The sequence below is a fragment of the Myotis nattereri genome, assembly GCF_964212035.1.
Source record: "Myotis nattereri genome assembly, chromosome: 12".
In the NCBI taxonomy this organism is placed as follows: Eukaryota; Metazoa; Chordata; class Mammalia; order Chiroptera; family Vespertilionidae; genus Myotis; species Myotis nattereri.
In genome coordinates, this window is record NC_138087.1 from 21940844 (window position 1) to 21966168 (window position 25325).

General features: G+C 40.3%; 1 protein-coding gene across 2 annotated transcripts in view; it reads left to right on the forward strand.

Moving 5' to 3' along the window:
• The first annotated feature begins 10174 nt into the window (after nucleotides 1-10174).
• Nucleotides 10175-25325, forward strand: part of MLLT3 (MLLT3 super elongation complex subunit) — a 260184-nt gene continuing 245033 nt past the window's right edge. The window contains exons 1-2 of one of the 2 annotated variants that reach the window (XM_081103498.1): nucleotides 10175-10472; nucleotides 11854-12034. In XM_081103498.1, the coding sequence (XP_080959624.1) occupies nucleotides 10461-10472; nucleotides 11854-12034 (193 nt within the window). In that variant the 5' untranslated portion in view covers nucleotides 10175-10460. Of the gene's footprint in view, nucleotides 10473-10687; nucleotides 10923-11853; nucleotides 12035-25325 lie in introns of those variants that run through there. The other variant, XM_081103499.1, reaches the window with a different exon arrangement.

The window sequence follows — 25325 nt, forward strand, 5'->3', positions numbered from 1 at the left end:
TTTTGCATCTGGTTTAATGGTTACATTTGGGTGGTCTTTATTTCTAATTAAATAAATTTTTTATTAGTAGCTTAATAAAAAATTATTCTGAAATGATTTTTTTTATTGCTACAAAAGAATATGATGCCTCAAATTTATTTTGGGAAGTCTGCTGTTCCTGCCAACTGGAGACAACTTCTTGATGTCAAAGGGCTTCCTTTCTGAGAAATGTGCATGGCTCAGAATTACTTATGTTTCCCAGTGTTGCCAAGTGGGCTTCTTATACCCAAGAGTTAAATCATTTTATCTTTGACATTAAGAATTAATGTCAAATTAGCTGAGCCAATTTGTATTTTGGTCAATCCTTTTAAACAGAAAAAAATACTCTAAGATAGATTTAATATTGTTTTGTAGCATGTTTCATATATATGTTCATATGAGTTCAATGAGCTCCTACCTCCTAACATGTAAAGTTAAACAATAAAGCCTCGGCAATTACCTTTAGACATAATTTTTCAAAAGTTTCTGCCCATGAAACACAAAGCCAGCTTTTCAGAGAGACTGATATGCTTAAATAGTAGAGTAGCGGGCGAAAGAATAATAAAATCAGAACCAGGAATGTTCTAATTTATCTCAACTGGAAGAATAAAGTTGGGTGCATCTTCACAGTGTCCTATACTAGCGGCTCAGAGCATAGAATTCATGCACAGGTAGAGTCCCAGACTTGGCTGGAGATCAGGGCCAATTGGGGCCTTCGGGTTGCTGACCGGGGCCTTCCTTTGTTCTGTGCCGCCCCCTGGCGGTCAGTGCACATCATAGTGAGCGATAGAACTCCTGGTCTCCCAGTTGAACTCCGGAGGGGACACTTTGCATATTAGCCTTTTATATATATAGATTATATATAGATATTACTTTTATCTAACTTTTCTAAAATGAGACGTATCAATGAATGATATCCCTTCTACCTCTGAAATTCTAAGACTGTGTGATCTCTAAAAGCTTTTCTAGTCTGATTTATCCTGTGTAATGATCAATGCCCATACGTCTCCATTTCCAAGTTGTTGTGAAATTCTAATTGTGCCCACAATATCTTATTCGTATTGTTTCTTATTATATAACAAGTAGATTTAATCCAGGAAATATATCATCTTGAGGAATTCAAATATTAAGTACTTGCAAGTTTTTCAAAATTGCCTTTTGACAGATTTTATTTCTCTACAGGGTTCCAAGTATTTATTTTCTGTGTCTTTTTTTTCCTCTTTATCTCTTCCTCCTTTAACCACTATCACCCTACCCAAATAGTCTTTCCATTGAATATTTTTGATCCTGACCTGAGGATATGTTTATAGCGCCTTTTTTTTTGGGGGGGGGGGGAGAGAGAGAGAGAGAGAGAGAGAGAGAGAGAGAGAGAGAAACATCAATGTGGGAGAGAAACAGATTGGTTGCCTCCCAAATGGTGCCTTGACTGGGGATCAAACCCACAACCTGGGCATGTGCCCTGACTGGGAATCAAACCTGGCATCTTTTGGTGTACCTGAGGATGTTCCAACCAACTGAGCCACCCGGCCAGGGCTTTCCACTGAATTTTACATAATAGGTGTACAATAAATGTTTGTTCAATACACCTATAATGTTAGGAAAACATTCTTTTCTGTTTCATATTTTTAATGTATTCCTTCAACAGTTTTATAAATTAATGAATCTAGAAGCAGAAGCAACTTTATCCACTGGGAAGTGTCAGTTTCACTCTTAATTAGAACTAGATCAGTGGTTCTCAACCTTGGCTACACGTTAGAATCACCTGGGAATCTTTTTAAAATCCTGATTTCTGGGCCTCATCCTCCGGAAATTCTGTTTCTTGGTTATGGGGTGGGGCCACAACATTAGTAACAAAGAAACAGAATTTCCGGAGGATGAGGCCCAGAAATCAGGATTTTAAAAAGATTCCCAGGTGATTCTAATGTGCAGCCAAGGTTGAGAACCACTGAACTAGAGGAATCACAACTTCTTTCCATTCTTCTCAAAATAAAACAAAATTCAGAGCCTTGAGTCTCAAGCTGCAAACTCTGCAAAGCATAAGGTGACGAATCAAGGGAGACAAAATGACTTGGGATATTGTGTGTTGTGACCTGGAAGCTGGATTTACATATTTTTTGCTGCCATGTGAAAATGATTATTGCCTCAAGGCTCAACTTCAGTTTTGGCGTGTAGTCAGAGCATCGCCTCAGCTCTAAATCAAAACATTACCCATACAGTGGAATCAGTACACGGTTTTAAACATAGGTTTATATAATAGAACACAACATCTTGATGGAAGGAAAAGTGAAGGGGACCAACATCTCCAAAAGACACTTCTCGTGCCTTTTGTTTACAGAATAACCACAGTTTGGGTAAGAACCACAGTAAAACAACGAATTAATTCAGGAACTATATGGACTACGTTATACGCAATTATCGCTGCCACATTAGGGTTGCTGAGTAAAAATCAAAGTCTGTCTCTAAAAGCTTTCCCCCCCGGAGTAAAAAGGATTTTCCCACAGTAGAGTTATTGCATTTATAATTCCCATACATTTGTTTTGTGGTCTAGTTTGGGTTTTTCTTTCTTAAAGTGGTTTGGGTTTATATTGTTTATTCATTCTTTATTTGGGGCCTGATTTTTTTCTCTCTCTCCACTTATTTCACTTCTTGACCTCCCCTCCCCTTGACCGACATTCGAAGGAGTGAGTGGTGCCTTTGTGCGTTCTCCCTCAAGTTGGGAAAAGAAACACAGAGCTCTCTACCCAGTTCCCACTTTCTGTGCTCTTACCACATTCCTGCCGCTGGTACCTGGTTGGCAGAAAATTCCCCATAAGGATGCTTGCTTTAAAATGAGAGCCTGAGGAACAATCTCTTAAGCTGCTATCTGTTCAAAGACTGCTGTTCGGTCCTTAGACATGGTACTGGCTCTACTTGAGCAAGAAAAGGTCCTATTCCTGATTCTGAAGAGTGCTAACCTGACAGGTGTCAGAGGTAGGTGACCTTTAAAGAAAATATTCACTGAGAATAAAAGCATTAGATGGTTTCCACATGAGCCCAGGCTACTCATCCAGCTGCCCTTGAGCAACAAAAAGGGAAAGGCAGTGCATTATACGCTGGGTCAGTGATAAAAGCCATGAAAAAAATAATCTTTCTGAGTTAGACAATGCTGATATTGGCAGTCCTTGAATGCTATTAAAAAAAAAAAACAACCCACACCACCACACTTCTTTTTGAGAAAGGCTTAATGGGGCACAATTAAGCGGTCTGTAGAATTGAATGACCTTTAAATTGCTGTAATCTCATGAGAGAAACCGCTCACACGCAGCATCTACTTTTGAAAAAACATTCACATGAAAATATTATCACTAATTCAGCAGGGCATGCCAAACCCATGTCCTGTGTCTTGCTCCCTTTTGGCGCCCTTCATTGTCAGAGAAAAGCTGAGATCACCCACAGATACAGACCTCAAAGATATCAGTCAACCAGATGCCATCACTCTATTATCATTTTTTTAAAAAATTATTTTTGATGGTGAGCAGAAAGGGAAAATATAAAGCTTCAAATGCCTCCTCAATCCTAACCTTCTGTCTTCTCCTTAAAATAAAATCCTTTATAATATTTTCTTCTTCCCATTTTCCCTACTTTTATCCTTGTTAAGCATTTTTTTAAAAAAAAATAGAAAAGAATACTATTGAAGAAACATATACTGAACTATGACTTCAGAAATTAGTTCTGAATCTTGAGGATCCGTTTTTCTCCTAGAAGGTATATTTTGAAAAATAAATCTACAGAGAGGTTATACAGTGATCACTTCTACTCATTTTCTTTATCTCTCTTTTCTATCTCAAGTTATATTTATATGTAATTTACATATTCATTATTTTGACTGATGCACAATACTTCAGAGTAAGTTATAGAGATTACGACACTTTCCTAAACACTTCAGTATGTGTTTCCTAAGAACTAGGAGACTCTCCCGTGTAACCACACTACCACCAGCATATCCGGTTAATAAAACCTTGGTATTACAGTATCATCAATATATGGCACCTGTTTGAATTTCCTTAAGCTGATTTTTGTTTTTGGATCTAGAATCCAGTTAAGTATTAAGCATGATGGTTAGTTGTCATGTTTCTTTAGTTGCTTGAACATTTCCTCACTTTTTGGGGGGTTGGGGGGGGTGGGAAGAGGTTGTTGCTTATATTATTGATATTTCAAGAATCCAGGACAGCCCTAACCGGTTTGGCTCAGTGGATAGAGCATCCGCCTGCGGACTGAAGGGTCCCAGGTTCAATTCCAGTCAAGGGCATGTACCTTGGTTGCGGGTACATCCCCAGTAGGGGGTGTGCAGGAGGCAGCTGATCGATGTTTCTCTCTCATCGATGTTTCTAACTCTCTATCCCTCTCCCTTCCTCTCTGTAAAAAATCAATAAAATATATTAAAAAAAGAAAGAATCCAGGACAGTTATCTTGTAAAATGTCCCATGTGATCTGGATTTGTGTGGTTTCTCTCACAGATTCAAACGCCTTCGGCAGGAACACTACACAGGTGGTGCTATGTGGTTTTTATCACATCACCCGAAGAGGCACGTGATGTCAGCTCTTCCCATTACTGGTGATGTTAAGCTTAACCACTTGGTCAAGTGGTGCCACTGGTTCTTCACTGTAAAGACACTTTTCTCCCTTTGTAATTGATATGTAATCTGTGGAGAGATGCAATGAAGCATTGTATCATTGTGAATAATGTATTTTCCAAAAATCTTTCACTTTCCGTACTTCCAGCATGCTGTATATTGATGAGCCTTGACTAAATCTATTACTACCTTAGTGACTATAAAATAACGATTTTTAAGTTCTAGGATTCCTTTTATATATATTGATATTTTTCTGTAAGGAGAAGCTTTTGCTTTTACCTGCTTGTTATCTTTTTAAAAATATCATTATGGACACAGATTCTTTTTAAGACTCAAGTTGCCCCAAGTTTGACCACTGGAGCCCTTGAAAATGGAATTTTTGATTTGGAAAACCTCTCAGTAGTTGCTTGTGACCATAGTAAATAATTTCATAATTTCAACAATCTTTTTTTAAGTTAGGGAAACTGCCAATGTCATGCCTAAATCATTTTTCTTTCTTAAGTAGAGATACAGGGGAATAACAAGGGTTTATTGTTATGTGCTTAATAACATCTTTCATTTTTCGTAACAACCTGTCAACTCCAAGGTAATAATTGTGAAATGCCTTGAAATAAATGAGAGTGTTAAAGACATCCTATATTTGTAGCCTGATTTCAAAGGACCAAGAAGAGTGGCTGACCTTCAATGGAGAGCCAATAAAAGCTAATTGAATACATTGAATTAATAGTAAAACCAAAATGTCAAAATCATGAAACATAAGCAAAGCGATTGAAATAATATATGTTAAGGGTCTAATTGTATGGAAATAAGTAAAGCTCTTTTGCTCTTCATAAGTGATTTTTATCTCCTTGTTACAACTTGAAATTTCCCCAAATTGCTACCACTACAGTTAGAAGACAGTCTTTCACTAACATTCCTATATTCAATTTCATAGAAAATACATCGTAGAACTATAATTACCAATCGCCTCTAGGAGTTCCTTTCATTCAGCACTAGTAAATGATTATTCCTTTTTTTCCCTATCAATTTATATTGCTCCCTAGATCAATAGTTTTTTTTGTTTTGTTTGTTTTTGCCAAAGCGTTCTACCTCTTAATAAAAGTTAGAAAGTGGGGTCCAAAAGAGATACGATGAGCTAATAAACTTCTCTGTGAGAAAAATATGAATGGAAAATGACAAAAAGATGCAGTCATGTGCATTTTCTATCTATCTATCTATCTATCTATCTATCTATCTATCTATTTATCGATTCTAACATAAATTTACATTTAAAAACCCCCACACATAAATTGTGTCATTGTAGATTATGTACAAAGTGGACATTATACTCATGGATTATTCAGAAATGACTATAAATACTTTAACCCAATCAGGACACTTGATCTTACCAGAAGGTAGTAAATCACTCACTTCTTAGAGGCTTAGTATTATTTTCAAACTACTGTTCAGACCATTTAATACACCGAAGGAAGTAATTTCTACTTCCTAAGTTTCTATCGCAGTCTTAATTGAAGTTTGCCCTGTCTATATTAGTTCATAGGCCTGGTATGCTATTTTTTCCATTTTTACAGCATAAGGAAAAATATAGCCTATGATTTTAGGATAAAGTGATTATTTTAACTTTCCATTCATAATATATAAATGGGAGCAGAGAAATCATATATAAAAACAGAATTTCCACTGAAAATCAAGAAAGTCACATCATTATTAAAAATAGGAAATTGGGCAGTAGACTTTGAAGAGTTGCCAGATATACATAAAGATATAGTTAAATGGTCTACTTTTTAGATAGTTTTACAGTAAGCAGTTTCAATTTAATACAGGGTGTCCCAAAAATTGTGCACATACTTTAACAGCTAATAACTCAATTTTGAAAATGAAATGTATTTTAATAAATACTGCCTTTGTAATTATTTAAAGTGTGTATACATTATTGGGGGGGCACTTTATATGTATTTTTTCTATAAATAAATATTCGACTGGCATTCTCATATATTTTAGGAAGACCTTATCAATCATACTATATCAACTTTTCTCCAATACTTATCTTCATATTGTTGGTCTTACAAAATATTCTTGATTAATTTTAAGGCCTTTAGGTGCTATTCATTAAATTAGAGATACAGCCCACTAAAGTAATAAAGTATGGTGGAGGCACTCTTGTCTTCTGAATGTATAAGTGCATTGCCTACATTTCTCATGGGGAATAATTTACACATGAAGAGGCTCTGGTGTTTAAAAAAGCTTTCTGTATTTCTTATCTCTGGAAATAGTCCTGCCATTCTTATATTCTTATAGCCTGACTCTGTGCTTGGCACATGAATGAACACATGGGTGAAGTACACAGAAAAAGTATACCATTAATTACTCTGAGTCTAATATTTGCAAGATATCTGGTTAGTGTCTGTCCCATTATCATCCCCCCACCCCATGCATGAGCAATGGTTATTTTTTTACTGATTTGATTATTTGAGTTCATACATCAGTAATCTATCACAACAAATAGATACAATTTTAATAGGAAAAACAGTTGCTTCTTTACACCATAGTTTCTCTCTAAAGGCATTATTTTGTGCTAGAAACATCCAAACTTTCCTCAACTTCCAAACTGAACAAGACAATTGCCAATAAAAAGGCTGGAGCCAAAATGAGGGTGGTGGTGATCAGGAGTTAAGACCTGTCCCACACATTGTCCTCTTCTACTCTTCATCATTTTATTTGCTATAACGAGGTCAATTGCTTTTGTTTCCTGTTCCTCAAAACTAGCCCTCTGGTGCTTCATATTGTGCTGTCCTACAGTACAAATTTTGGTAAGCTAATTGCTTTTTTGGATAGACAGATGGCTTTTATTTCTCATCACTTCCATGTTTAATATTTTTGGTAGTTAGTATGGAAGAGGTTTGCCTTAAAATTTATTTGCAAAACAGTATCGACAATTACATTGTCAAGTACTCAAAAGGTTGTTCCACATTTGTACCGCATTTAAAGTGCAAACGTCTTCAGATATGCTCAACACAAAATTAACCTGTTTATGATTCTCTTTTGATTGTTTTTAATTAATAGCTTGTTAGAATGTTATAAACAATAACTTGACAGACTGGCATATATTTACCCGAAAGTTGAATCTATTCTAGGGTATTCAGGGTTATGTATTTTTTTTCATCTCGCCCCACTCCTGGTCTTTTTTGTTCTAAAAGAGGTCACGTAAGGACGTCGGTGGAAGGGCTCTGTGCGCCATCTACTGACGGAATCTGTATTTCCAGGGTCGGGATAATGAAAATTACCCCTACATTCGGTCTTAAAAACATTCTTCTAGAAAGGAGGGGCAATGGGAAAAGACCCTCTCTGACTCTATGACTTATTGGTGACTCCTGGAATAAACCTGAATTCAGCAAACGCATAATACAAAAAGGAGACATCAGTTCCTCAGCGTGAGTACAAGTTATAAGAGAAAGTTTCAAGAGAAGTTAGTCAAACCCTGAAGTTAACTTAAAATAAAAACAGGATTGTTGTTTTTCACCTGTGTGGTGAGCTGCTCTGGCTGCCTCCTGGTTGCCGCCCTTATAGAAAATGGCTTTGCTAATGGCACATCCAGACGGCCGTCAGTTTCCAATCTTATTACACCAAAGGGCTTCTTTCCAATTTGTTTATTTTATAAAAAATGCAATAATGCTTAGCAAGCAGGTCCACCCTTCATGTCGCTCCTAACACCCAGCTTGCCTACGTGTATATATATTTAGTCCTCATATGCATGCACAGACACACCTACAGGTGCATGATATGCATCCGTGTACATGTAGGTCAGATGAGAAATCTAAGCCCTTGGATTAAAATGCTTCTCCCTCCGTCGTTCTCTCTGTGCTAAATTTCAAGAGAGAGAGATGGGAGAAGTTGGGGTCCCTAAGCCAGAGAAGTTTTCTTGGTTGTAAGTGGAGGGTCTGATTCGAGTTATTATTATTATCATTATATATATTTTTTTGCGAGCAGCTGGGAGGGCTGAAAATTAACAAATAAGACCCCGGATGCTCCAGGTAGCCTTCCTCCCGTTACACTCCTTCCCGTTACACTACTCTCTTTAACCCAAGGGCCAAGACGACGTGCTTTTGTGGTTTTTATGAAAGAAAAATGAAAAGAAAGCAAGAAAGGTGAGCCAGAAAGAAGAAAAGCAGCAAGTAAAGCGCGAAGGTTGGGAAAAGAGTATGAACCCAAAGGAAAGATTCAGAAAGAAACTGGAAGGCGAGGGGGGAAAAAGAAGGAGAAAAGAAAGAAGATCAAGGCGGCAGAAAGGGAGCTAGGGAGATGCAAGGATCTTTACTTAACGAACCTAAGTTACACCCATCTTTCACTTTCAAATCAGTTGTCTAGATCTTATCCGTTTCCTTTGTAAAGGTTGTCTGCGTTGCTAAAGGAAGCTAGTCAGTATTCCTCCCCCCGCCCCACGCGTGGCGGAGCTGTTCCATCCCCGGCCGCCGAGACCAAACAACCCGAGTGGGGACGTTGCAGGCGCGCGCCTCCGGGAACACGTCCGCGACTGGTTGTCACTCCGGGAACCTAACCGGATTAAGGCGCAGAGATGGGATTACGTTGGCTGTCACCAATACGCCTAAAGAGTAGAATCCAATTGATGCACATTACAGTCAGTAGACACTTGATCTGATATTTTAAGGCTCCCAGTTGCCCCTCGCTTCCTCAGAGGACAAGCCTCCGCGTTCTGATGCAACCCGGCAGGTTGAAAGGAGGGAAAACATCCCGAAGGAAACCACTCCAAGCACCCTCCCGGAAGGTCTGCACCCGGCGCGCCCAGGTATTTCGCCTTCACCTGGGCACGGCTTTGGGATGCCTCCCCGCCGTGGACTACCGACGCGGGAGGCGTTCCCTTGGAAGGAAATAGCATTCTCCTTTCTCTCCGGTTCATTTCATCTTTATCGTTTCCGTGGCGGTGGCGGTGGCAGAGGCAGATGGGTGGGGAGCGCGGGGGCCGGCGCCTGTGAGTGGATGGGGAAGGGGGCCAGGGGATTGTTGCCGGTTATAACAGTCTCAGCGACCGCTCATTCCTGCTTATTTGTAGGATGGTATTTCTCTGGCTCAGACCTTCAATAAGTTTGTTTGGGTGAGAGTTCTTGCCTTGTCAGCACAAAACCACAAAAAGACGTGGTGGAAAGTAAGAGAAAGCCCCTCCCTCCCTCCCTCCAGCGTGCTAACTAACGCCAAACACTTGATTTAACACCCCTTCTCCGGCTGCTGGGGGCTCTGGGCAGTGGCTACATTCCAGCAGTTTTAATCTGTTTTTTATTGTAGGGCGAAGGGAGTTTACACATGGGCAGGGGTGGCTCCCCAGCCGGCCTCTCCCCCCACTCCAACGCCCCCTCCCCGCCCAGACACCCTGCGCACCCCACCCCCAGCGGGAACCTGTTACTTTAAGCGGGGCGTTCCAGTGCGGCGCGGCCGGCCGCCGGGTTTCCGGAGGCGGCCGGCGATTGGCTCTTTCGAGCTCCCCCTGGCTCGCTCGCTCGGCCTCCCCGCGCGCTCCGCCCTCCCTCCGCCCCGAGAGGCTGGGAGCCCGGGTGCCAGCCGCCACGGCGCATGCTCCGGAATCTCATCCTCCGGCCCCGGAGCTGCTGCTGCCGCTGCTGCTTTTGCTTTTGGGGCTGAGTTTAATAACCCAGCGAGCGAGCGAACGCGGGGGGAAAAAGGCAGAGAATGTCCGCCATCTACCCTCTGCTCCTGGGCGCGCTCTCATTCATAGCAGCCTCTTCATGAATTACAGCTGAGGGGGGCGGGGAGGGGGGGTACCTCACAACACCCCAGCAAACCTCCGAGCCCCCAGGCATGGCTAGCTCGGTAAGTACATGCAAAAATAATAATAAAAGATCCTCCCCCCACCCCCCACCTTTCCTCCCTCGCCCCGTGCCGCCACCGCAGCCCAGACAGCGCCAGCGCTCAGCGGTTTCAATTAGAAAATGTTGGTATGGTTTGCAGGGAGCTGCTGCCTCTCCCTCAGCCTCGGCTCCCCTCCCTCCAACCCCCCCCCCCCCACGGCGCGCGCGCGCGCGCGCACACACACATTCTCTCTCTCTCTCCCCCCCCCTCCACCCCCCGCGCCTCCTCCCTCCTCGCCTCTCTTTGCAATCGCAAGAAGCGCACTCTCGCTCACACGCGCGCACTCACACACACTCACACACGGTGGAAGGAGGCGAATAATAACTCAGCCATATTTCAGCCGCCGCCGCCGCCGGGAGCCGCGGGCACAGTCCGGGGACGCGGTGAGCAGCCTCGGCGGCCGCTACGATGGTGCGTTCTCCGCGGCGCGCGTGTGTGAGCCGGAGTGTGCGGGCTGACAGCGGCGGGGCCGCACGCAACTTTGCCCCCGCGCGGGGCTGCGCGCAGCCCAGGCTCCGTGGCTGTCCGCCCGTCGCCCTGCCTTTCTGAATTTCATTTTTTTTGGGGGGGGGGGGAGGTGGGAGGTACTTTGGGGCCACTTTGGCTCTTGGAAGTGTGTTGCGGGGGCTCGGTTAGGATGGCCTCGCCGATCGCGTGGGGCTCTGCGCTGGAGGGTGCGGGGTGCCTTAAGTTATGGATGCCTCGGCGTGTTCCTGCGGGCGGGCGTGCACGTGTGTGTGACCAGGTCTCATTTTTGTTGTGCACGAACCCCAGGATAGGAGCACGGGAGTTTGTGCCCATCGGCGGAGGCTGCCTGTAGTTTCCATTCAGCCTGGCACAGCGCTCCACACGCACGCACACACACACGTACACAAAGACTTCCTCGGCGTGTGCCTGTCGCCGGGGTACTTTCAAGGAGGGGGCTCGCCCGAACCCCCTTCCGAGTCCCGGCTACCTCCCCTCCCACGCCGGGAAACCGCCCCGGCATCGTCTCCGAATAGTCTTCTGATTTGTTTCCGATGCATTTGTTGTCGTGCTTGTCGTGGCTGAGTGTGCTTTTCCCTCTTCCCCCAGACCCCGGACCCCCTTCCTAATGGGGGTAACATTCCGTTACAATGCAGGCCGGTGTCGATGCTGGGGCCCGGCTGGTGGGGTGTCTTTGGGGGTGTGGAGTCTGCGCGCCCACGCGCGTGAAACGTGGATGCAGAGGGCACCGCCGTTGCCTTTTATGTGCGTTTCCAGGAGGGAAGCGGGGGAAAAAAAAAATGTCAGGCGCAACGTGCAGGGTCGAACGGGTCGCCTTCCTGTCGTTCACGGCTGTCTCTCCTCCCGCTGCCCGCAGTGTGCCGTGCAGGTGAAGCTTGAGCTGGGGCACCGCGCCCAGGTGAGGAAAAAACCCACCGTGGAGGGCTTCACCCACGACTGGATGGTGTTCGTGCGCGGCCCGGAGCACAGTAACATCCAGCACTTTGTGGAGAAAGTCGTCTTCCACTTGCACGAAAGCTTCCCTAGGCCAAAAAGAGGTAGGGCTCGAGTACAAAAGGAGCTCGATAAAAAATGTCTTTGCCGGCGGAGGGAACAATCGCTCGACCCGGCGGTCCCCTGCCCCTCTCCCTGCCTCTCTCCCCGCCCCCCCCCCCCCGCCCCCAGTCGCGCTCGCCCGCGGAGCCTTGGGACCCGGGTGCACGGCGCCGCGCTGGCGAGGTCCGGGCTCCCGCCCGTGCAGGCGGCTTCGGCTGCGAGAAAGTCACCGAAGAGAAAGCACCGTCAGGTGTCGAGTGTTTATTCATCCTCCGCCAGCCCTCACCGGTCCTCTGGGGTTAGCCGCGGGTTCTGTGGGAAAGGTGCAATTAGTTGTTGGGTGTGGGGAGTGGGGCTGGAGGGAATAAACAGCTTGAGCTACCCCCCCTACACCCCCCAAGAAATGGGTGACTTACCTGTGTTATTGGCAGAGAATGTATGGGACGTAGTTATTGTTCCTTCTCGAGAAGTCGCCTCTCTTTGGGGTCTTCTCTGCCTTCCTTCCTGTATAGGAGGCATTGAATGGCCAGTTGTCACAGACTTTTTCCTTTTGTGGATTAGCCACCCCCAGCCTACATGGTCAAGATTTTATGTTTAGTTGGGGGGTTTTCTCATCCACAATCCCCAATGGCACTTAACTGCTCATTTGATTTTGAACAACCTTCTGAAATGAGATGTCTGCCCGATGTGATCTGTAAAGGGAAGCGGGTCCCTGCAAAGGTCCAGTCTAAGTTTTCAGAGGAACGATGTTTTGTCCGGTGTTTCAGTCCCTCCCCACCTTGGTTTTTAGCCGTGGTCTCTAGTTTGCGTAATCCTGCTGAGCCCTGGGTTCCCAAACATTTTCCAGAAAGGATAAGACAGTCTTGAAGAAAAGAAACCGGGTGTTCTTTTAAAAGAAATTGAGAGAGAGTTTGAGAAATCCTGCTTTCTATTCCCCACAGCTTCTGGAAAGCTACTGTCTGGTTGTTTTAGTTGGATTAGTGGAGGCAACAATGTAAATACAATAAGGTGCTTTGTTTGTGAGCAGGTTTATTTATCTAAGTGGACACAATGGTTAGTAGTTATCCTCCATTTGATCCGTAATCTTTATTGGCATCTAGAACTCCTGCAGCTTCTTAGGGTCACATCATAATAAATCCATTCTGCTTAGAGCTACGTGGAAATTATTGAACATTCAGGGGCGGAATAAAGAGAAATGCTGTGTGCCTTAGAGGTGGTAGAGGCTTGTGTTAACGCTTACTTTTGTTTCCAGAGCTCATGTACTGCGATGTAGGATGTATGTTTTGCCTTTAGTAGTCTGTTTTATAGTTCCTTTTGAAAACTTGAATAGTTGAATTTGATGGGCTCTGCTGGATGGTTGATAAATGAATCCAGTTTCTAATAGATGGGGAGGAATATGCATGGCCTATAGGGAAAGACATTTAGATTTTGCTAGCATTTTCTATCAAAATAGAGCCAGGGATATTATATTCACATTTCCTCAAAACTGTGATAAGGATGAGTATGGTCAAGTTTCTGTCACTCTAAGAGATTGAGTATGATGCCTCTTGGAATCTCCCTCTCCCTTTTCCATGTGCCCATAGAGCCACTGCAGAGGAATTTAAACAAAAGAAACCATCTTCTAAGATCCCTGGTACACACTATTATGACTGTTTGGCTGCTATTCACTTCGAGGTGAAATAATACTTAACAAAAAAACAACAACCATGTTTATTGAGTCAGGGAAACTAATCAGTTGGTAGAGGATGTGTAGCTCTTAAGATAACTTTGTTTAGGTGCCTTAACCATCTACAAATTGGCATTATGCAATTAAAGATGCTCAACCTCCCCGTACTTCACCACCATTCTCTGCTGCAGTGGGTGTGTGTGGTGATGTGCCCCTTTATTCCTCAAACCTAATGGTTTTCTGTCCAGCCTGGGGGCATGTGAGGGTGCTGCCCACACAGCCCACACCTGGGAGTTGTTGCTAGGGGTGGTAAGCCACTTGATGGTACCATGTCTTCCCAGATGTCTCTGGTGAGATGTCAGCTTGTCCGTTGGGCCCTTCGATTTTCATTCTCAACTGTGGAGTTTCTTTACGTAGTCTATAAGCCATTGTTTTAAAATGTTTATTTTTGGATTTTTATTTGTATGTGTGCTTCCCATGATGTGACAAGTCCTGGGAAAAATGCCAGCTTACATAGCCCAGGAGAGACCTTGTCATACTGTAATTACACATGATTCAGATTGCGAGGGAAGGTTTCCCTGTTCATTGGGAATAGTTGTAAATTCATTTAACACCAAACACGCCACTTAATCCTGGGACTCATTTTTTGGCCTATAATGTCTTTCAAACTGATAAGAATAGGCACAGAATAAGAATGCCAGGCATTTCTAAGTCGACTTCTGTACCTCTTACGGTGCTATATTTGCGATATTATAGACCTGTAAGTGTTGGGATCGAAAATGGGAGAAACTACAAAAATGGCTTTGTGAGAAATCTGAGTCACAAAATACTTAAAGGGAATGCACATATTCTAAACCCTGAATGGCTATTAATAAGTTAAGTCACTTTCACTATATATGGTAGCAGATAAACAGAAGTGGACCTTAGCACTGAGGATGAACCCCTTAGCCACGAAGATGGATGAGTCCTTAGTTTTATAAATCTTTGGTTTGAAAAAGTGAATTGATTTTCAGGTTGATTTCCTTTATTTCACAGTAATATTATGAGAACTTGTAGAGGAAGAAATTATAGTACCATCAGCTTGTTGTCCAATGAGAATTACATATGCCATTTCAGAATTGAGCTAATTGGACTTGATTTAATGAGGTTTTACTCTGTCCCAAAGATGTATTGGAAACTTTCAATTTTAAAACTACTAACACAAAGTCGAGAGAGATTGAGAGAGAGAGAGAGAGATTGAGAGAGAGAGAGAGAGAGAGAGAGAGAGATTTTGATGAAATGATGAAACCTAGAGTATCCAGAATAGGCAGGTCAGAGTATAATGCATTTTAAAAACATCTACTTGATAAAAAGACCATATCTTGTTAGTACCAAAGATTTATAATAGTCTGATATGACTAAAATGAATAGTCACATTCAAAACATTTCATTTAAAATATTAATGTTTTCATTTTCAGTATGATGTGAATTTGAATGAACTTTCTTTTCAGTTACAGCCATCCTTACTATTACAATCTGTTCCACTGACATTTATGATATGAAATCTGTTGCTTATTATTTTATGTAAGCTAATTTGGCCAGTGGTATGAATTGATAGCTTTTTATTTGTAGCCTTAGTCCTTTGAGTGGGCAGATAAAGCATAATAAATCCACATTTATAACTTTCCTTTGATTTAAGTGTTTGACCCAGCTTTACTGTGTCGTTCTGATTTGTGTTCTGAAATAATTTGAATAACTTTTTATCAGGGTATCTAAAATTTGAGGGCTTACTAGTTGCAGATATTGTATGCACCTGGTGTATTTTCTCTTTTGAGGTATTTTTAAAAGGTGTAAGGAAAAATAAAGATGGAAAACTATACTGATACACTCAGTGAGTGTTATAAGATTTGTGTAGAGTTCTTTATGGAATTAAGATGACCAGTGAAAACAGTTTTATTACTTGGCATTTTGAAGCAACGTTAAGTGTAATTTTCTAAGGCACCCGAAAACTCAGTTTCTGGAGGAACTCTCATGTGGTATTACTGAGAATGTAAATTGGGCACAGACATGTTGGAGGGCATTTGGCAAAATCTAATAAGATTGTAAACGTTTATACCCGTTGACCCAGAATTTTACTTCTAGGAATTTCTTTTTAACAGATATGGCTTCACAACTACACAAAGGCACATCATATTTCTTGTGACTGTTTTTTTAATAGTAAGCCATAAGGGGGACCTCAATTGAGTAGGAATAAATGATGGTAATCTATACAAAAAGAGGTAAATCTCTTTGTAGGTGCAGAAAGATCTTCAAGATAAATTAAGTGAAATAAGGCTAGTTACTAAATCAGTGTGATCCATTTAAAAATGTGCTTAACCAGATAAACATATTTATGCGTGTATGTATATAAGTAAAACTCCTATCAGTAGTTTTCTTAGAGGGTGCTGAAGGCGCTGGTGGTGATGGGGGTTATTTTGGCAGTGTTTGATTTTTAGAAAAAGTTAATTCTATATATTTAAAGCCCTCCAATGAGCAGTCATGATGCTTTAAGACTGAAAGTCAAAGAGTAAAGACCCAGTATAGAACATTGCCTTTTAAACAGGGATTAACATGTAGCTATCTAAAAGTGATCTTGAACTATCATGAACTGCTCAGTGGTGAGGAGTTAAGGTTAGGACTTGTATTCAAATGCTGATTTAAGAGATGTTTGGTGTGATCGTGAGCAAGTCACCTCTGTGTCTTTTTCTCAGTTGTGTCCTCATTTGTGTAAAGGGAATGATGATTGAACAGAACCAGTACCTCAGAAGTTGATTGAATATGAATCAGGTGTTCTCAGATTATTGGTCTTCAGACCCCTTTACACTTAAAAGTTGAGGACTCCAAAGAGCTTTTTCTGTGCAAGTTTTATCTATTAATATTTACCGGATTAGATATAGAAGTGGAGACATTTTAAACAAATTCTAAGACAGAAGAAGAGGAAAAAGAGTGACATTGTTTTATTTTTTGTGTGTCTCTTTAATGTTTTGTTTAATAGAAGACAACTGGATCCTCTTATGTGCTTCTATGTTCAGTCTGATGTGTTATCACATGTCATTGCAGCTTTTGGAAAACTCTGCTGTACACTCAGGAGAGAATGAGAGTGAAAAAAGGCAGCTAATGTTTTAGAGTTGTTATGAAAATAATTTTAACTTTGCCAATCCCTGGAAAAGGTCTTGTGGATCCTGGGGTCCCCAGACTACACTTGGAGAACCTCTAAGTATAAAATATTCAGCATACAACCTGGCACATATAAACTGCCCTCTTAATATGTGGAAGCTGATTTTTAAAAACCATTATTGTTGCTAACAAAACATTCATTTAATGGAAAGAGAAAAGATAAATCTTTCAAGGCATTTGCCTGGGTAAATTCCAGTGTAAGAATTATCTAACAATATTTTTCAGAAAAGGAAGTCCCAAACTTTGGTTTTACTGGATATATTGTATACTTAATATCCATCCTATGCAGCCCATTTTATACTGTGTTATCTGTGTTTTGTGGAAGCCTTTTACATCTATTATTTTAGGGGACCCTCTTTAGCATGACCTTCATGAGGTAGACAGGGTAGGGGTATCATAATTTCATAATTTTACCTTAAAGATCCTTTGTTCCTTCTCTTGGTTCCTTGAAGTTTTCTTCCAGTGGCCTTCCAATGGACCCACCTTAGCCCTTCCGCTCTCTTTTCTGGTCATTTATTACAGATGACTCCTACTTAAAACAGCTTTTATAGTTCTAAGATGGGGAATTTTTTTTTTTTAATCTCTTAGTGACTTAAGTTTTCAAAAGAGAACTTGGAGGGGGGAGACGTTAAATACAATTATACCAATTACAAAATTAAGCAAGGACTCAATATATTACTGAACTTTATTAGATTTTAATTTATTTGACCAGAATGTAGAATATTTTTGATCTTTGAAACATAATGCTTCACATTGCTCTAATGGAAATAATATAGATTTCTATATTTTGTTCCTTTGGTCTTTATACTTTGTTTTAGCTTATGCTTTTACTCCTGAGAGAAAAAGCTGACATGTAGAAAGAGAATTTCTCTTGTTCAGTGATACAAAATCATACTCTCTTAAAACATTTGTTTTGTGTGCATGTGGTCAGAATCTCTAGTTCATTCTCTTCCTAATAACATATATTGTAATGCTTTAACCTCTTATTCTCTTATACTTTGTGGTTCTCCTTACTCTTGTTTGTAGTGCTGTATTCATTTTTGGGACTGTAACTTGTCTGAAAAGAGTCTTTGGATAAATAATTGCCCATTGATGATAATACAGGTAGTTCACAGTGTTTTGTAAAAAGAGCTTTTGTTATAAATATCATAGAAATTGAGAAATTACATTGCACAATTGTACAGAGCTGAGGATAAAGCACTGATGCGCAGTTAGACATTCTTACCCTTGCACAGATGGAATATCATCTTTTTAAAGCTGAATTGTATGGTATTATGTTGAATATAGATTTGTTATACATTATTTGGACATACAGATTGTTCTCATTTGAATTTGACATGAATAATGCTATGTGAACATCCTTGACCCTTACTTATTTAAATCCTCACCTGAGTACATGTTTTCATTGATTGTTAGAGAGAAAGGGCGGGGGGGGGGGGGAGAGAAAGAGAGAGAGAGAGAGAGAGAGAGAGAGAGAGAGAGAGAGAGAGAGAAACAGAAACAGAAACAGAAATGTTGATAGGATGCCTCCAGCATCTGCCCCAATTGGGGATCGAACCAGCAACCTTTTGGTGTACCAGACGATACTCAGATCAAACGAGTCACCTAGCCGAGGCCTTGACATTTATTCCTATGGTTTTCCAATAATTTTTTATGTTAACTTTCCAGATGGGAGGTAGGTGAGTCAAGGTATATAGATTTTAAATTTTGATAATGCATCACCAACTTTCCTCCAAAAAGATTGTACCAGTTTATACTGCCTGTTTCCCCACGTGGTTGCCAGTACTGGGAATTCATAATTTTTTTTTAAAATATATATTTTTATTGATTTCAGAGAGGAAGGGAGAGGGAGAGAGAGAGAGAATCATCCGTGATGAGAGAATCATTGATCTGCTTCCTTCTGCATACCCCACACTGGGGATGGAGCCCGCAACCTACGCCCTGACCGGGAATCGCACTGTGACCTCCAGGTTTATAGCTCGAGGCTCAACCACTGAGCCACATTGGCCAGGCAGTTTTTTTTTTTTAAATTCTTTATTGTTGAAAGTTTTACATATGTCTCCTTTTTTCCCCATTGACCTTCCCCCACCTGCTCCTGCCCCCCAGCACATGCCCCCACCCCCCTATTGTCTGTGTCCTTTGGTCATGCTCATTTGCACGGATACAAGTCCTTTGGTTGATCTCTTACCTCCCCACCCCCCAGTTGTTTTTTAAAATCTTTGGATGAAATAATACCTCATTTTTATTTGCATTTAGTTGATTAGTAATGACAGGTATCTTATATATGTACTAGGCATTTACCATTTTGTCATTGTGATATGCCTGCTTTGTGCCCTTTTGATAGTTCTAAAAAAAAAAAAATAGTACAGGAAAACACAAAGGAAAGAATGATAACAAACATTCAAATCCTCACTACCAAGAATGAAAGTGTTTACATTTTATCATATTTGCTTCCTTGTTTTGATTTTAGGGATTTAAAGTATTATAGATTCAGCTAAAATTTTTAAATGCTACTCAACCTTTTCTTCCAGCTCTTCAGCCGTTCTTCCATCTATTTATGTACATTTGCACATTTATATTACTGTAAGTAATAGCGTATTGTGTCTTAAAATATTCATAAAGAGTGTCATACTGGGCGAATCATTTCTTCAATTGAGATGTAATTCACATACCATCACATTCACCCCTTTGAAGTGTAACATTTAGTAGGTTTTAGTGTATTTACAGGCTTGCGCAATAATTGCCACTTTTTAATTCCAGAACATTTTCAGGAGTGAATAATTTTGTATTTTGCTTCCCCCCCAATATGTTTTTGATTTTTTTTTTGTTGTTAATCCTCACCTGATTATATTTTTTGCATTGATTTTTTAAAATTTCTTTATTGATTAAAGTATTACATATGTGTCCTCATTAGTATGTAATAATATTGATATGTAATATCAATAAGGTATTACATTACCCTCCCCCCCCCCTCCAATCGCTCCATTGATTTTTAGAGAGAGTAGGAGGGAGGGGGAGAGACAGAGAGACAGAGAGAAACATCAATGTGAGAGAGACACAGTAACTGGTTGCCTCCCTCATGCGCCTCCACTGGGTCCAGGGAGCGAACCGCAGCCCAGGTATGTGCCTTTGACCAGGAATTGAACCAGAGACCCTCCAGTCTGAGGGCTGATGCTCTATCCACTGAGCCAAACTGACTAGGGCTGTTTTTGAACCTTTTGATAGACAGCCAATTCATCCCCTTTAAGTTCTCCTGCCTAGTATTGTAGGGATATGTTTATGATTGCTTTTCTGTTTCTCTATTAAGGACTATGGAGGTCATTTTCCATCTGACCATCTTTGTATGTTTTACCTTACACAAATGAACAAGATTTTGGACATAAACCTAGAATTTGAGTTGAGGGTACGTTTTCATTTGTACTAAACATTGTTAGATTGCTCTACAAAGTAGTTGTGACAGTTTATGCCTTGTCAGGGAACACATACTATTTCTCTACATCTTTGCCAATGTTTGCTATTTTAAGATTCCTTATTTTTGATATTTAGTTGAAATATGGTATCTTTTTGTTTTCATTTACATTTCTCTGGTTTCTACTAGGTTAAGCCTTTTTTATATGTTTCTGACCATTTGGATCTCCTCTTTATTGACTTTTTGTATTTTTTGTCTTAAACAAAAGATGTTGAGATGTTAGTTTTTTTCTTATCTGTAGGATGTTAATCTTGTCCTATTTTTGTTTCTTTCTCTTGCAGCCTAATGTATGGTTGTTTTTGGTCATATACAAGTTTTTAATTGTGTCAAAATGATATGTTTTGTTTTGCTTTCCTGTTTGGTTTTGGGGTTTTGTTTAAGGTTATAATTTGTGGTCATGGTAATGTGCTTAACCAACAGGCTTTGTATGTGCAGGAGACAGGGAAAGGATTGGGGGGGGGGGTGGGATGTAAATGAGAGGAAGAGGAGGTTCCTGCCTTAATGTGCTTGTGTCTTTTAGAGCTGGAAAGGACACTTGAGATTCTTCATCTTTGTTTGCCCTCTCATTTTACTTTCAGTCAGCAGCCTGGAAATGTGAAGTGATTTTGCATGTAGACACAATGAGTCACAAGTGTGCTGGTGCAAAGATAACTATAATAAATGGCAGTAAATGTTTACTTTTAAAATATTGAGTAATTATTCACTTATATTAGCAGGCTAATGTTCAGCAATAACTGCTTTTGTAGACATGATCTAGGATTTAATTAAGTGGTGGTAACCATGGTAGATATTGTTTAAAGGAAGAAGCTGTATAGCTACTTTCAGGCAGCATTAAATTCCTTTTATGGATTTGAGGTTTTCTTTTGAGATTAAATCATTGGGAAAACTTTTTACTGAATGGTAGGTACCCCCTAATATTTCCATCCCCTTTAGCCTCCCCACCACCCCCATAGGATTGCAATTCCATGAAGGATGCAGAACATTGTTTTACCAAATAATGTTGCATAAGATCTAATTCTTTTAAGTGTGGTAAGTTTGCAGTGGTTGAGGACTGAAGAAAGTTATTATCATTGGATTTCTAAAATGATAAGGCTAGCAGTTGGGCATGATTTAGTAGGTATGTTGTAGATAACAATTAACTTTTTGGATAGAATCAGTGCACCATCATTATTTTATTAAGGATACTTATGGCTTACTTCGAAATGAATTCTGAGGTCCTTTCATTTAAGTTAATGCTCACAAGTGATTATAAAGATGATCAGTTGAATTGAATTAGAGCTATTACCCATGTTAGAAGATTGATATTTTTAGAGCTGAATAAATTTTAAAATATTTGATTTTACCAAATGTAGATTTTTTTTTTTGGTTTCTCTCCAGCAGAAATCATTAGTCAGTTATTTTCCCATCAGTGCCATGCGAAATGCTGTGTATAGGTATTGATTTTAAAAAAGCAAAATATACATTAATAATATTATAAAATATTAATAACCACAGCAGTGGCCTAGAGAGTAGTCAGATTTACTTGCCTCTTGATATTTCTACATATACATTTAGTCTGCATGATGCCTTTAATTTTTGCACATAGGTTTTGTGCCCTCTTTCTTCCTCCTTCCTCTCAGAGTGGTGTTGGGAGAGTTTACTGTCAGATTATTCTATGTATCTATTTATTTTAATAAGCATTTATAACATTTTGAATGTTTAAATACAAGGTTCATTGTAGACTTCATGTCATCCATACCTTTTACCCAAAATACTACATTAATATGAATTGCTGAATAATAAAAACTTTCTTTGTACTAAAAAGAAAATTCTCTGTTTTACAAAATTGTTCCCTTTGTTTGATATCTTTCTGTGCTCCTATATTATAAGCAGCTGTTTTGTAGTGACTCAGTGCAAATTAGAGAGTTTAGGCTGTTGGGATTTGGTTGCTTTTAGTGGGATGGATTATTCAAAATGTTGAATGACATTTGTCTTATCAGGGTTGTTTGTTGTATGACTTCTCCTACCTGTGCACAAAAATAGTAGGAGCCGTGGAAAGCTACCTTCCTCGTCATATGGACCATCTGGCACCAGCACATGTTACATGCTTCAGTCAGTCCAGCACTCACCTCTCCTTTTGTGTGTACCTGTGGTTTCTCCTGTTTCGCAGTAGAGGTACACATCGGATGAGATGGAACCTATGTTGTCACTGTAGATAGCACTCATACCTTTGATCAATGTAGTCTAGACATTAGAAATTTTGGCAATAATCTATAATAATAAAAGGGTAATATGCTAATTAGACCGGGAGACCTTCCAGGAGACCTTCTGAACAAAGCCATGGTGGCGGGGCCAAGGCAGAGGCGGTTAGGGGCAATGAGGCCAGGAGGGGAGGGCAATTGGGGGTGATCAGGCTGGTAGGGGGGCAGTTGGAGGTGAGAAGGCCTGCAGGGGGGGCAGTTGGGAGCAATCAGGTCGGCAAAGGGGGGCAGTTGGGGCAAGAAGGCCGGGGGGGGGGCAGTTAAGGGCAAGCAGGCCGGCAGGCAGAGTGGTTAGGGGCAATCAAGCAGACAGGTGAGCGGTTAGGAGCCAGTGATCCTGGATTTCGAGAGGGATGTCCCACTGCTGGTTTAGGCCCAATCCCCTGAGGGGTCCCAGATTGGAGAGGGTGCAGGCCAGGCTGAGGGCCCCCCGCCCCCGTGCACGAGTATAACGCAAAGATCACTAGTATAACGTAAAGGTAGATATTGCAAGTCAGAAAAAGAGTGTTAGAATTCAGACTTTAGCTTCCACTCTCCAAAGTGGTAAATTATTACTCACTGTTCTAAAACTAATTTCTTCTGTACCTCTAATACTTGACTTTGTGCAAACAGAACCACCACTTGAATTTAGCAGGAAACATTGTGTTGGCCGAGAATGTGTTCTAGCTTATGTTATAGATGAAATGAGTTGTTCTCCCTTATTCATTCTTCCTTTCCTACTTTGGATGCTTTTTAAAAAGCCACACACAAATTTGAGAGACTTGGCCAGCTCTATCTTTTTTTTTTTACTACTTAATCCATGAAATAAAACTAGCCTTTTAGCTTTAAAAATAGGAGTCAGATGTATTCCAGTAACTGGTAGGAACAGTATTTAGCAATGCAGCAGTAAAGGCCCAGGCCTGGGAGGTAGAAGGAATGTGTTTGGACTAAATAAACTCTGTGCGCTTTTCTAGCTCTGAAATATAATTTTTCTTTAGTTTTTAAAAAAGGATAAATTCTGAGTGTGTCACTGATGTAGTGTTTTTATAATGATGCAACAACAAGCATTTATTGGCTGTCATCTGTATATTGGTGAGTTGTCATGCTAGACAATACGTGTGTGCTGCTATATTTAATTTCTCACTTTTCATAAGCGTGGTTTGAATAATGATTTTTTAAAACATAAAATGTTGATATGAACTTTCGTATATTGGAATTTAACTGTTTTTAATGGTGAGTGAACAGTGAATTGGGTAAAAGACTTCTCTAATAGGGAAGCAGAAGATAACTTGGGTATTTCACGTAGTAGGTGATGGAGTTTTGGTTATGAAACGTTACTTTCTGATTATACTGGTGCCATTTACACCAACCACCAGCTACTTGTAGGCTGGAACATTCCAAGAACTCGAGACACCCTGTGTTTATTTGAAACTACTTCTTTTCAGTATGGTTCTTGACCAGGTTGTTAGATCATTGAGTTTTTCATGGAAGTTGACTGATTTATTTATTTATTTATTTTTTGTATTTCATATAATATAGCCCAGACCTTGAAATTGTGTCACTCAATTTGCTTTTACGAAGTATCATGTTTTAGATAACTACTTACGTTTTATTGAAGTTGTCTTGAAAAGCAAGTACCCTTCTACTCTTTACTTGCAACAGCCTGTATAACTTTTAGGTCAAAGAAAAAGAATTCTAGTTATTATTTTAGCTTGTCTAATGACTCACTAGAGCCATGGATTTAATTTATATAAAAATACATAAATGCAGACATTTTAAAGAAAGCAGCAAATAAATGAGAATGTTCTGATGTTTTAAAGGCTACACAGTAGCTTATAGTTAATGCTACTTGAAATAGTGTCTTACAGTGGAGATTCTTTTTGGGGCTTATCATTATTGATTTTAGTACTTAATTCACTCCATTTTCATCATATCAGAATTGTTCATTTTTATCCACATTTTGAGACTTGTGATAGATAAAAATACATAAATGAAAAGATGAGAAGAAAATACTATAGTAAAATGCCAAGGGAAATTATCTCTGGGAGGTGGGCAATCAGAAAATTCCTTCATCAGTAAAATTTGTTGGATTTTTCAAGTTTTCTTGCATTACACATCTTCTGGGAAAGTACGACTAGATATTTAAATATACAAATGAACATGTTTAAAATAAGCTTTCTTTTCTTATTCCTTTGTTTGGTTTTAAGCTATATCATTTGGAACATATACCGGAATGTCTTCCCCAAAGAACATTTTTATATTTTTTTTATTTAAAGTTTTAACCACCTTGTCATGAGTTTTTAAAAATATTAATATGAATATATGTGCAGTGTTTCATAAGTTGATTATAAGCTTTATGTAAGTCATGTCCTTAAATTTCTTAATAATTATTATTGTTGTATGACAGTTGTAACATTAACCAGATTAACATGATTTATAAGTACATATTCATATAAGATATTCATTGTAACAGAAACACAACCATCCTATCTAATAAAAGAGAAACATGGTAATTGGCGTACGACCGCTACCCTTCCCATTGGCTAATCAGCGAGATATGCAAGTTAACTGCCAGCCAAGATGGCGACTGGCAGCTAGGCAGCTTGAAACTAACATGAGGCTTGCTTGCTTCAGTGATGGAGGACTCCAACGTTCCCCGCCTGCCTTGCCGGCCTCTGAGCTTGCAGTTTAAGAAACATTGTAACAAATATAGAAGCTAAACAAAACCCCAGAAACCTGCTTTC